Source organism: Aquarana catesbeiana, linkage group LG09 (genome assembly GCF_042186555.1).
Source record: "Aquarana catesbeiana isolate 2022-GZ linkage group LG09, ASM4218655v1, whole genome shotgun sequence".
Taxonomy (NCBI): domain Eukaryota; kingdom Metazoa; phylum Chordata; class Amphibia; order Anura; family Ranidae; genus Aquarana; species Aquarana catesbeiana.
Genome location: NC_133332.1, coordinates 193,338,653 through 193,353,010, shown reverse-complemented (window position 1 = coordinate 193,353,010; position 14,358 = coordinate 193,338,653). Strand labels below are relative to the sequence as shown.

At 37.6% G+C, this 14,358-nt stretch overlaps 1 protein-coding gene across 2 annotated transcripts in view; it reads right to left on the bottom strand.

Annotated features, from left to right (window-relative positions):
* Nucleotides 1-4,179: 4,179 nt before the first annotated feature.
* ARHGEF9 (Cdc42 guanine nucleotide exchange factor 9) overlaps nucleotides 4,180-14,358 on the bottom strand; it is a 653,254-nt gene continuing 643,075 nt past the window's right edge. For both annotated transcript variants that reach the window (XM_073599469.1, XM_073599470.1), the window contains one exon: nucleotides 4,180-14,271. In XM_073599469.1, the coding sequence (XP_073455570.1) occupies nucleotides 14,084-14,271 (188 nt within the window). In that variant the 3' untranslated portion in view covers nucleotides 4,180-14,083. The remainder of the gene's footprint in view (nucleotides 14,272-14,358) is intronic.

Genomic DNA, 14,358 nt, shown 5'->3' with positions numbered 1-14,358 from the left:
CCCTATATAAACAGAGAGTCTGCCTAGCATCAGTGCTGGATTGTCTTCAGCTTGTTCCTGTGTTCCTGTTGTTACTCTGCCTGATTGACCTTGTTCCTGAAAACCCGGCTATCTTCTGACCATTCTCTTGGACCTCCCCTGCCTGCTGAACCTGCCTTTACCTGCAATACTGACCTTGGCTTGAACTTATGATTACGGCTCTGCCTCCTGATTCTGTACCCCGCTGCCCATCTGTTGCCAACCTCTGCCTGTTTTTGACTACGGTTTTGCCTTCTGACTTGGTACCCCACTGCCAGCCTGTTGCCGACTCCTGCCTGTTCCTGATTCTGCAGTTGATCCTGATCTGGCTCCCGCTGAACAAGTTTGGTGATCAGTCTCCACATGTCCTCAGCAGAGGTTCCTGTATCTCCAAGTTCCAGCCTCCTGCCTGCAGGCACCTGCACCCTTTCGTTGCCCTCGCACTCCCTGTACCCACCACCAGGGGTGCTTGGACCGGAAACGTGCAAAAGGCCACCCTCATCATTTCGGGCTCCGCTGTAAGGTACGTGACAGTGGCACAGTAACCCGTGGTTATGGAGTTGGCATAGTAACCTGTGGACATGGGTCATATCAATGAAATGCACTAGTTATTAGTGTACAGTTCCCTTTTCCAACAACAGGGAAATATAGAACATTATTGTAACATGTGCCAAAAATATTGTCAGGTTCAGGTTCCATTGTTTTCCCATAACTCAGTTATCCTAGTTTACTTCCTTTACAACCATTTAATTGTTCAGAGCATTGTGACTGGGAGCTTGAAGTGAAAAAATGCGTATAAAGCAAGGACCACCATAGACCCTGTATATTAAAGTGAATTAAATGATTGCAATAAACAACCAACAAAGTAAAAGAACTCATACTAACCTATTCCACTGCCTTCACTCTCCTGCTGAGCAAAGCAACTCACATAATCTTCAGCATCTGTTAGGGTTCGCTTATTGGGCTGCCATGTTACTACTGTGTCCCTGAACCACATTACTGAATTAGGGGACACAGGCATCCAACTCACTCAAAAGTGTATTTGAAATAAATTCTCCTCACTGCTCAAACCCTTTCAGCTGACTCCAATCTAAAGAAAAGCTGCTCTCACTCTTGTTGTATCACCAACACAAATTAAAAATCAATATATAAGCAAATAGTGTAATGCTTTTCCAAAAATAAAATAAAAACTTAAATGATTTCAAAGTACATCTCTACATACAGGCACATCTAGAAAAGCATGTGGTGACACTAGATGGCGTGGATATTTAAACAAGGCTCTATGTTTTCCTTCACTGGAGGAGGAATTTTGTGTGAAGATTCGCATTACTGGATATAATTGGGACATATTTTTTTGCACACGGAACTTTATAACATATTTATATTGGACTTGGACAATATATTAGATTGTAAGCTTGCAGGAGCGGGGCCCACCTAACCCTCTTGTATTGAATTGCATTGATGCTGTATTGTCTCCCTTTATACTGTAAAGCGCTGCACAAACTGTTGATGCTATATAAATCCTGTATAATAATAATAATACACACTTTATCACATTTTTTGAGCTATTACTATGCAATAGCACTGTCAGTTTTATAATCTTTTTATGAATATTTTTTCTTGATTGTGGTACTTTATATTTAGTGGGATTTTGACACTATATACAGTGGGGAAAATAATTATTTGATCCCCTGCAGATATTGTAAGTTTGCCCACTTATAAATAAATGAAGGGTCTATAATTTTATCATAGGTGTATTTTAAATGATAGAGACAAAATATCAACCAGAAAAAACACATAAAACAAATGTTATAAATTGAGTTGCAATTCAGTGAGTAAAATACGTATTTGATTCCCAAGCAAAACATGACTTAGTACTTGGTTAAGAAACCCTTGTTGGCAAGCACAGAGGTAAGACGTTTCTTATAGTTAGTGACCAGGTTTGCACACATTTCAGGAGGGATTTTGGTTCACTCTTTTTTCCAAATCTTCTCTAAATCCTTAAGGTTTCTTGGCTGCCACTTGGCAACTCAAAGTTTCAGCTTCCTCCATAAATTTTCTATAGGATTAAGGTCTAGAGACTGGCTAGGCCACTTCATGACCTAAATGTGCTTCTTCGTGAGCCACTCCTTTTTGCCTTTTCGGTATGTTTTGGGTCATTGTCATGCTGAAAGGCCTATCCATGACCCATCCATGACCCATCTTCAGTGTTCTGGCTGTGGGAAGAAGGTTCTCATACAAGATTTTACAATATATGGCCCCATCCATTGGCCCCTCAATGCAGTAAAGTCAGTCTGTACCTTTAGCAGAGAAACAAAAAGCATAATGTTTCCAACTCTTTACTTGACTGTAGGGATGGTTTCTTAGAGTCATAGTCAGCATTTTTCTTCCTCCAAACAGGGAGAGTCCCCCATCTCAAGAAGGCACATGTACAGTCATGCCAACGAACATCTAAATGATTAAGAGAAGGATCAGGAGGAAGTCCTGTGGTCAGATTAGACCAAGATTGAGCTCTCTGGCAATAACTCGACTCAAGAAAAAAGGAGGAAGAAAAATGCTGACTATGACCCTAAGAACACCATCCTTACAGTCAAGCACGGATGTGGAAACATGATGCTCTGGGGCTGTTTTTCTGCTAAAGGTACAGGCCAACTTTGCCGCATTGAGAGGCCAATGGACGGGGCCATGTATTGTAAAATCTTGGATGAGAACCTTCTTCCCTCAGCTAGAAAACTGAAGATGGGCCATGGATGGGTCTTCCAGCATGACAATGACCCAAAACATACCACCAAGACAACAAAGGAGTGTCTCAAGAAGAAGCACATTAAGGTCATGGAGTGGCCTAGTCAGTCTCCAGACCTTAATCCTATAGAAAATTTATGGAGGGAGCTGAAACTTTGAGTTGCCAAGAGACAGTCAAGAAACCTTAAGGATTTAGAGAGGACCTGTAAAGAAGAGTGGACCAAAATCCCTACTGAGATATGTGTAACCTGGTCACCAATTACAAGAAACGTCTTACCTCTGTGCTTGCCAACAAAGGTTTTTTCACCAAGTACTAAGTCATCTTTTGCTTGGGGATCAAGCACTTATTTTACTCACCAAACTGCAACCCTAATTTAAAGCATTTGTTTTATGTGTTTTTTTTTGGATTTTTGGTTATTATGTCTCTATCATTTACAATGCACCTATGATAAAAATTATAGACCTTTTATTTATTTGTAAGTGGGCAAGCTTACAAAATCTGCACTAATTTTCTCCACTGTATACGAATGTAATTTTTTTTTTTACACTTTGATATTGCTTATGTTTTTTTTATTTTATTTTAGGAAAAGCGCTACACTATTTGCTTATACACTCAAAAGTGTGTCAGATGCTGAGCATGTGGACGGTGATGTGTATATGTAATTCCATACTAACTATCCTAAATCCATTTTATTGCAGAAAAATCCCTAATGGAAAGGTTATTGGCTTAAACAAATGAACATGTGTACATATTTAGTACATATCATCATTATTACCCACCCTGGAATAGTGGTTTAGTGGTTTCATTTGTAGCATGGCTCATATTTTGAACAACTCAGTAAGATTAATTGTAATATTCTGTGGCACTCACATTTTAGACTATTCAACCAGAGGTCCATGCAGTTGCTGACATGAATCAACTTCAGGAAACTATATGAATAAAAAAAAAAAATAAATATAAATGTATATATATATATATATATATATATATATATAGTTACTGTTTTCCCTGCCAAAGGATTTTACAATTCTATATAACCAACAATGTACAGCGAGGCAGGTGACATCTGTATTTCCTGGTTCAACAATGCAGCCTGTTCATTGATTGGATAGTAAAATGAATATCTTTCCAATTAGCAGAGTGGTGTCCAGGAAGCAGTAAAGCTGAACCAGGATGCAGTTAAGTGATTTTCCAATGTGTACAATGTGGGAAATTTCATTTGTCAAGCGCAGCAAAACCCCTTGCTTTAAACCATGACTCTACATTGGAAATCATAATTTTGTAAACCCAACGTTCTTCATCAGGATAGGTCAGTAAAAGTGAAATATCCCTGGTTCCTAAGACACTGACAGTTCCATTCTTATCGATGTGACTTATCTTTGGTAAATTATTATTAAATTACATTGTCTTACCAAAAATTTGGTTCAGTCTTGACCATGGCTACCTGCACTGTGTGCAGATGACAGGTTCTCCTTTTATTCACACAATGCACACATAGTATTTCCTCCAGCAGCACAAATGACGATAGTTATGCCACCTGAGAAGGATTTCCAACCTTCATGAACAGGCCAGAAGGATAAGTGACAGACAATATTTCTAATCGTCTTGAGGTACATAACAGATGAACAACAGTTTATTTTGTACAAAACAGATGCCTAGGCATTGAAGCTGGGCTATTAGTGACATTAAAAAAAACATTTTAGGATGCACATATTCTTTGTATAGCAGTAAGATCCAACACGTTTAATTTCTTTTTTGTTTACATAAATAAAATATTTAAAAATACTTTAAAAATGCCTTTTTCCATTTTTTATTTCTCCATAAATATTTTTTTTCTTATAAGGCTCAGTGTTTTCTGACACTTTTTTTTTTAGTTTTCCTTTACATAAAACTTTTACACTTGTTTGACAGTGCCAAACCCTTTATAACAGAACTGATGAGACAAAACATTTGGAAACAGTAGCTAAATAACAGACCTCTTTGTTCTGACTTGAATTAAACCCTAGAAGTAAAGTCAAGGATTTTTTTGGCTTAGAACAAGAAGTGCAGACCAACTTTCTTTCCTGTGTCCTAAAAAAATCACAATGATATAGATCCATGTACATTTCCACCTGTGTTTGTTTCGCTTTGCGCAATGAAACAAAAGTAAACTCAAGTGTGGCATCATGCAGAACTTATTGTAGCTACGAGAGATTATAATAAGTTCCCTGAAATGTAGCTGCAAATAATATAAACAAGCATTAATAAACAGAGACATGTAAAAAGATAAAATAATGAGAAACACAAGTACAAGATTCAATAATACAGAGGATGTAGCTTAAATAAAACTCTTTTCTGTGTTATATTATATGTAAGCATTATATTTACAAAAGGGTGCTTGTATCAGCCATGGTTTGCAACAAAACATATGAGTTGGGAGTTTTCTTATATACAAGAGCCAGTCATCAAAAGGTGCAACCATTCTTACAAAAATAAGCTTTGCTCCATTGCAGGCTCTATTTTATACACATACTCTGCTTTACCTCTCTCACATTCAGTTAGAAAGATGAGGTCTGTGCTGCCTACGTGAGGATATGGACAGTGAAGCTTGAAAGAGACATCTTGAATGTGGGCCACGCAAAACACAAAATGGCTGACATGGTTATCAATTACACACGTGGTTGCTTGCATGGTGTAAAGATTTAGCTGATGTATATTGTTTTACTTCAGAATCTTTATGCCTAATGTCTTTAATAGTCTACACACATTGTGAAAGCTTGAAGATGTGGTGAAACTAATACTAGAATGGTTTTAGAATGTGTAGATTGCCTTGACCTTAAAATTCTCCTTGCCCTCTTTGAAGGACGTGTTGCCTTATGAGTTTATGTGAAATCTCCATTAATAGCTGTAAAATATTGTAATTAGGAATATATATCATTTAGCTTGTATCTATGCAGGCCGGAAGATAGCATCTTCACACATATCTCTGAGAAGACCAGACAAGATGGGGCCCAGGCTTTTGTGTACAAACAATGGGATTCAAACCTCATTGTTATACACAAACTCACTTCAAAGGATCCCATGCTGGGATATGCAATGAAGCAAGGCCAACCAATAGTGAACTTCCCGGGAAAATTCAAATCAATCTCGGGCTCACAAGGATTTGCATTAAAGGGGGCTGACTTAGGCAAAGTATAGGGAAGCTAACCAATCAGAAGTCACGCTATGCTGACCAATGAGGCATCAGCATGTATTGATATACACAGACTAGCTGGGAGGAAAGGCTCTCTTTTGGGGAGACCAGCCATCAGGATGGAACCTTGGTAAGAAAGGGTAATTATGGGAAAGGTATGCCCTTTACTGCTGTTTGTATTTTGATGAATATACTCTGTATTCTTTTTTTTTTAACCTACTATTTCCTCCTTTGGTATAAGACTATAGATAGATGTTTGTGTATTAGATAGATGCTTTCAACTACTTCCTAATAAATATTATTATGTTAAAGCTTTCACTCTAAGTCAAAAGAACTCTTATTTAACCCCACATCATATCTTTGAGATATTAAAGCTTAAATATAATAAATGGGTAACAGATGTGTGTTAATAGCTCCAGCAAAGCATTACTACACCAGTAGACAGAGAGAGATTGTTCTTTTGCTGTTAGGAAAGCTGGTAAATCAACGATTGGTGGCAGTCATTGAGCATCCCCAGGGAATCAGAGGGGAGGAGAGACGCATCTAGAAGGCTTTGGCACTGGTAGAATAAGTCTTTGGATGGATTAAAGACCATGCAATGATGAGGCAGCGACAGGTGAGTAGAGTCCACACGGGAAGTTCTCATGGCACACAGATGAATAAAGTGTTTTCAATTACTTGTGCAGGATTTACTTTTCACTAGTGGTTAGTAAGTTATGCTGCAATGCTTTTATACCCACCACCTATGTGCCTCCTCAATGTCAGCACTAACTATCATTTATACACACTAAATTTATTTATTTCAGGTACTTATATAGCGCTGTCAATTTATGCAGCACTTTACGTATAAATACCTACTTATACAATCCTAGGTACATTTACTGGCTGCTGTAAAAGTAAAAAGTCTACCGATCACCATAAATAGTGAGGGAAGTCATTTTGTGGCACAGAGACCTATTACCTTTGTATAGAGGGACTGCTAGTGTCAAAGAATGATCATGACAAGTCAACGTGCCAATACTTTGCATCCCAAAAAGATTTAGAACCCAAAAAAGGTATATTCTCTAACCTTGGCAACCCCAAATACAACTCTTAGGTAGCACCTCTGGAATAAACCAACACTCATAGAAAATTACTACTTTGCTGTGGCATGAAGTGTAAATGTTTTAATGAAACATTTGCCTTTCCCACAAAATGTATATTTAGATAAAGGGTAGTACTCTAGGGTGCAATAGTGCTAGGGTACAATAGATTGTTATTCAGGAGAAATGGAAGGTTCCTTGTATCCTGGAACCTGTTAATCAAACACGAGTTTGGTTAACAGCTACATGATTGTTAAAAGGGATTTCAATGCAGAATACGCCTCATGTATAAGACCTGAATTTTTGAAGTCAGACACAAAAATGCAGTATAGGACTTCTGAAAGTTTACATAAAGTCTAATCTAAGTGTGGTTCTTGTACTGTACATCATATGAAAGAATGTACAGAACACTAAAACAAATGATGACATGATGTGTGTGTACACCAAACTCTGTAACTTAGTGATCACATGAAGTAAATAACTGACCAGTCCAAAAGAACTGCACAAAATGTCTGCAGAGTCTTCTTTAATTCTATACAAGATGACATGCTACTGTCATAAATGTTACAAACGGAACTGTTCGCACTAATGCCTTCAATTTCCTGTAAAAATGATTGATTTCCTATTGTATTGTTTTGCTTAATTTCAATTTGCCTGAATGAAAACCTTTCTTTAAACCAACCTCACATTATGAATGCAGGCACCATCAGAAGCTACTGGTCCCTCCTGTGGTCCCCATGAGCCCCCAACTTTAAGGCCCATTTTTAAAAAAAAAACAAAAAAAACTTGTCTTTAATTAGATGCTGAGGCACATTTCCATAATTTCCCTTAAGACAGTAAAGGTCATGCACTGGCTTATCTCTCACTTAGAGAAAAGTTGGAAATTAAATACTGCACATGCCCCAAAGTTAGGGTCTTTTGGGACAATTTTTGAAAGCCAGTGGTGTGTACTGGCACATGATGCTGCCACTCTATAAGGCCATTTTCTAGGGTGTGTTTTTTTTTCTGTTTATAATTTTTTTTTTAATAATGCCAGGTATGCGTTAAATTACCAACTTGTGCAATGGTTGACTGAACAAGTTGCAGGATCTTTTCATACTAGCTCTAAATATCTGCTGCCTCATGAGCAGTACCACGATCCTTTGCCAGCCAGAAAATGTAGCTCTACAGCCACAAGTTACCATCATATGCTCTATCGGTTTTTAAGACTCACGCAGAGTTTAACAATAATAGTATTTGTGACTGACGAGTCATAGTAAATGCAGAAGCAAATGGAGGGTGATTCAGTGGTTTACTAGTAATAATGTGAACTAACAGTTAAAAATAGCACCAAGTTTGGATAAACACCCTGCTTCCTTATCATACTGTACAATAACTTTATTTTACCCTGGTGCAATATTCTTTATTTTTAATGCAATTAAAATAAGCTTTTCGGCATGGATTCTCAAGGGATCATTTAAAAGTACAAATAATCCAAATGTAGCTGAGTACTAGGGGTTCAACCCCCAGCTTTTCCCTGTATCGGTAATATGTGGCACAACACTGTTTTGGCACATTAAAACAATGGCTTCTCTGCATTTTTATAAATAGGTTAGACATAAGTAGGTACAATTTTATACAGTATGGCACAGATCTATGACTTATTGAGTATAAAGGCTACTGTACACTAATGGCGGAGCATCCTGACTCTAAAAGGAGATGTTTTTGTAGCAGCAAATAGGGTGAAGCACTGCAGTGATGCAGATCCTTGTAGATTGCTTGAACAACGCACTACTATCCTGCGTAGTTTAAACACTTAACTCTTGGAATGATTGATTAGGAGAAGATGCACTACACTCCAGCAAAGCAAACATGTAATAGTCCTCTGTCACTATACTAACAGATTGCACATTTCATTAAGCTATTCGTAATGGGCAAAACCAGGGCCATCATGAGACATTTTATGGACATAGTTTTGTACATGCGGGTATTGCAATTTATCCACAAAAACATGTTGCAGTTTGTTTATTGTCTAAAGTAAAGAAAAGAGACCTAGACTTAGGTTGGTAAAATGGGCAGAACATGACAGCCCAACCTTTTGAGAAACAATTTTACATGATTACCAGGGATATAATATAGGTAGGAAAATAGGCTGGATAGTTCATATAGCTGTCTTCCATCACTACCAGCAAATCAGTAGTAAAATACTCAAAAGACACACACATTAAAGTTGGCACTCATCTGTGTCTTACAATTTGGAACAGTCTAAGGTAAGCAAATATGTTACTGCAATAATGTGTAAGGTCTTCACAAAAAGATTGTGTTACCCATCACTATATAAGCGTGATGTCAGATGAAAGAAACTGAACTAAATTACATTCTCTACTCCAATTTTGAACTGAAAAATCCAACATTCTTACAACACGGGTTCTTGCATGTCTTTGTAACATAAGCTTGAAGGAGAAGGATCCATAGCAGAGAAATGAAATAGACGACAGAGCACCAGCATGCAAAATCCTTACAAGCCTCCTCTTCAGAGTAGAGAACATAGGGCTTGATTTACTAAATGCAAATCCACTTTGCACTACAAGTGCACTTGGAAGTGCAGTCGCTGTAGATCGCCGTAGATCTGAGGGGAAGATCTGAAGTGAGGTGAAGCTCTGCTGATTTTATCATCCAATCATGTGCAAGCAAAAATGTTGTTTTTTTATTTTCCTTGCATGTCCCCCTCAGATCTACAGCAACTGCACTTCCAAATGCACTTGTAGTGCAAAGTGGATTTACCTTTAGTAAATAACCCCCATAGTTAATTTAAATATAAGAGGGCAATCTCTACTGCACAACAGCATCACATTTTGGCACTCCTCTTGGTCTGTGCTTATGAAATATATGATCATGAGTTTCTATGTAACTTCTGCCCAAAGCATAAAAGGATTTTACACACTAGTGCTAGTCCTCTTACATTAATTCTTTACCATAGTGTTTCCCTGTTAGCATTGTATTACTTTTTTATAAACACACCTTAACATAACTTTCAGTAGCACTATCCACAATAGATAAAGCTGAACACAGTACTTTTTTGAAGTGGATCCCTCTTCCCCGTGCTGAAAGGCAAACTATAGAAACTTGCTGAGCTGATCACATTTTGCAGCTCAGAGAATAAAGTAAATTATATAAACTTAAACTATGAACATGTAATTACCTTGAATGGATTTTTATGCCCCAGACAACCCCATTAAAACATCTATTCTATTAATTTCTTAAATCTTTTGTTTTTAGTTTTGGATAGAGTAACCGAGGGTTATAACCTCAGGTCAGGTTTAAATGGTATTGTGTGACCCCACTGGGGAGATTTTTGCTAACTTCCTGACCTGGCAGTAAGAAGAACAAGAAATATCTCTAGGAGAATAGAGATAGCAACAAAAACAATTGTATTTTAGTAGAGCAGGGAAAGGTTAGAACCTTTTTTGTGGCTTTTATTGCTGTCCATGTTTTTCTGCTCTGGCCCCTGTTCCCATAATTTCCCTTATGGGTTCACTGAGACAAGAAATGAGCAGAGCATATTCTCACTAGTGTTATCACAAACAGCAATAAAACCCAGACAGAGGTAGTGACTCTTCCCAAACTAAAAAAAAAAAAAAATAAAAAATAATAAAACTTTTGGTTGTAGTTAGGCTTTAATGGATAAATCAAACAGAAAAAAAAAAAAAAGTTATAGCTGTGACCTTTTTCATACTCTAAATTTAGCAATATTTAAATGGCCAAGTTTTAAACTGGAGAAAAAAAATAAAAAAATAAATATAACAGATTAAAATCCCTGCCTAAATATAAAATTTGATTTAGAACTGGTCCTAAAATGTAAAACGTGTAAACACACACGTACTCTGAATCCAACACCAGACAGAGAAACCCAAGGAGGTAGAAAGTCCAGATATGCATATTTCCATGAAAGCTAGGTGTTGCTACCAGGAAGGTGCATTCATTCTTACCGCATACTAGTAGAGCTTAACCTGTTAACATCCATTTACAAAAGATTTACTGATCTTATTGCGCAATCAAGTTATAAAGGCTTTACATAGCTTCCAGGTATTGAGAAGTAGGGCATAAACATAACCTTTGTACATAAAGAGAGGCACAGTTTCAAGAAGAATTGCACATGGCCTATAATTTTATTTTATCGCAATTAATGCAGGCTCAGCACTGCAATCTTCATGCTCTCAATTTCAACAGTTTCAACAGATGTTGAATTGTATTTTGATTCAGTATATAGTTGATATACCGCAATGTAAAATTGACAAGGATTAAAAAATAAACATTTTTTTTTTAAATTAGTTGTGCTATATCTGGACAAAAAACATTTGTTGTTATTCCCTGAATAAGGAATATGATACAAGCTTACCACTGCAGTTTTTGAAATGTAAATACTACAGTGTAGTTCCCTCTGTTGGCTATAGCCACATTACATTCATTGTTCATTCTGTTCATATGATTGTCACAAGTTCATTGGGTGTAATACGCCAATGAGTAGATATCAGTGCACCTATTATGTGTGTTCCTATGCACTGAAATCGCTTAAAGTAAGTTACATATTACATTGATCCCTTTCCATCCAGAAAACCTCTTTTTTTAGGTAATAGGATGCAGCTTGTAGACATGCAGCTCGTGCCATAAAAAGCTTTATCATCTCTCAGTCTCTGCACGAGACAAAAACAGGATTCAGAATTGATATGTCATGTATTTAAATCATGTGAACAAAATCCAATGGACTTGTTTAGTAAGGTAGTGCAAGGAGCAATGCTGATGTTTAAAGTGCAGTAACCCACTGCAACCAATCACATTTACCTTATTTCCATTTCAGACTGATTGTACGTTTTTATGGGTTATTGCCCTTTTTATGTTGCTCTTTACGTTGTCAAATAAACTCACAAGTATGTATTTATGATAATGGTAATAATATAACACAAAGTTGTTAGCTACAAAGAGTGACGCCATTTTTAACTAATAGTAAGAGTGGATGCACCTTCATATCTTGTGAGTTAAGCTTCCGATTCCTGCTGATGGTCCATAAACTGCCAGTCCCAAGGCACCTGACACAGTATCATTTAGCACAGTGAGAGGTGGGTACAGCTGGCAGTAGTGTGCTAGCAGACTAGACTCAATCATCAAAGTGTTGTATATGAAGTGTAGCAGAACGATGAGTGAATGTAAAAACCAGCCAGACTCTACAAACAAAATGATGGGAGCACCTTGGGAAACCAATGTGAGAGATGAAACAAAGGCAACTGTTTAATAAGCTCTGACACTGTCTTCCTCTTTACTCTGGGGGAAAGCAGACCCATTTAAATGAATGCGCCTACATCGTTCTGCAGCATGGAAAGAGGCACTACACTGAATACTAAATATGAGAGAAAGAAGAAAAGGAATGGTGCAGAGGGATTATACAAAAGGAGACCTAAAGTGTTCATATATTTACACTTAAATAATGTAGCTACCAATGAAGGAAGAGTGTGAGATGGGTAGAAGGAATGATTCTTAAATAAAAGGAACAGAGGTTAAAGGGCAGGGAACATGGAAAAGCTAAAAGTACTTGTAAATGGCAATGTACAAGGAAACCCAATGACTTGCAATCAGATGCAAAGAGAATATGTAATACTTGTCACAACATATTAGACCTCAAGCCAGCACCAGGACTGTAAGCAGTTTTTTTTTAGTAAGCTGCTTCCCTTTAGGCTAAAGTGCTCTGCTGAGCACATGTGGAGCCTTAGGGATTTTACACCATAGACATTATTGCCATTTGGACAAGGAAGTATAGCACTAACCACTGCCTCTCCCAAGCAAGCATGGCTTCAGGCAGAAATGAGGATGCAGCATTGAATGATCACCAAATGTGTAAGGATATCAAGCAGCAGATCTTTCTCATTTCACATGTTATTTTAGTTACAAAGCTCACAGTGACCCCAAAGAAAAATAACAGTGACTGGCAGCAAAAAATAAACGTTGCTGCCGATTTCTTCACTCAGACAACTGAAGTGACAGCATTCACTAACCAAAAAAGACAAAACAATAATACCCATACTCTTTGGGAAGAACAGGAAATAAATATCACAATGTGATAAAAGTGTAACAAGCGATGTTTTATCCTTATCTGAGAACATTTACGGAATAGTTAAAGCAATAGAGGGACTGCACAGTAGCTAGCAGACTCACTGGGAACTACAAAGCTCTGCTACAGCTACAATAGTGGAGGATCACCAGGTGAGCAAGAAGCTAAATTTCTACTTTTCCTGCTTCTTTATACCCTGTGAACAAACAGAGATTCAAACAATAAGAGTATTTAATAATGCACAACTAGCGTAGGGTGCTGTCCCTCTGATCCATTTCCAAACACTGTCCATCTAGGTTAACACATCTTTTACCTAGCCTATGCATTCTATAAGCTTCCCCTGTCATTTCTTGTGCAGCAGTGCTTAGTTGAGAATGTGACCACTTTCAAAATGGTTGCTCTTGAGGAATGAATGAAAATGAGGCATGGGCAAACCTTCCAGCACCAGGGGGACTAGCAGCTCTTTGGCAGTCCCACTGGGTCTGCAGGCATGGGAATGTATGTTGATGAATATTATGAAATGAAAGCAGCTTGTAGGTTTTGTTTCAATGATTTCCTTTAACCACCGTGTTTCCCTCCTGAATCAGAGAGAATGTTCTTTTAAACAAAATGTGCAATTTCCACTGGAAACCAGGCGACTCAGAAACGTGAGTGGTCACTAACATGGAAAGCGAGGAAGGTCCCAGAGTCTGAGAAGAGAAACGGTAAAAGTCTTCTGATTGTGAATGAAACTCTACAGAGAGAGAAAATGGTTCATGGGGCTTTTCAAAGCAGAGCAGTTCCTGATGTCCGACGGGGGAAATAAAATGAAATATTTTAAGGAGTAAAAAGTTTTTCGTTTTTAGTTAGTTTTCTTTTTTTGGTCCTTTCATAGAATAATTGCAACAGTGCTTCTCCGAAAAAAGGTCCATCTATAAATATAATTTATTTTTTTCTAATTTTAATACTCCTTTCTCAATAGATATTTATATATTTAAATTTCTGTATTATTTTTTGAAAGGCGTCAACCTGCTGAAGTTTTGCCAGAACGGGGATTGACTTCTTCTAGGTTCAGTGAACTCAAAAACTTGTGGTTGTGAAATGCCGTCGGTCACCATATACTGTCCTTGGATGGCCCCTGGCTCCTGAGGCGGCGGATATGCTGGAGGTACTGAGCGAGGGCAGCTGACACCAGCTGGAAGAAAAAGACATAGTCAGAGATTTCACATTTTTAGAAAGAAGTAAAAGCAAGTTGTACATTTGCAATTAACCCATGCAAAAT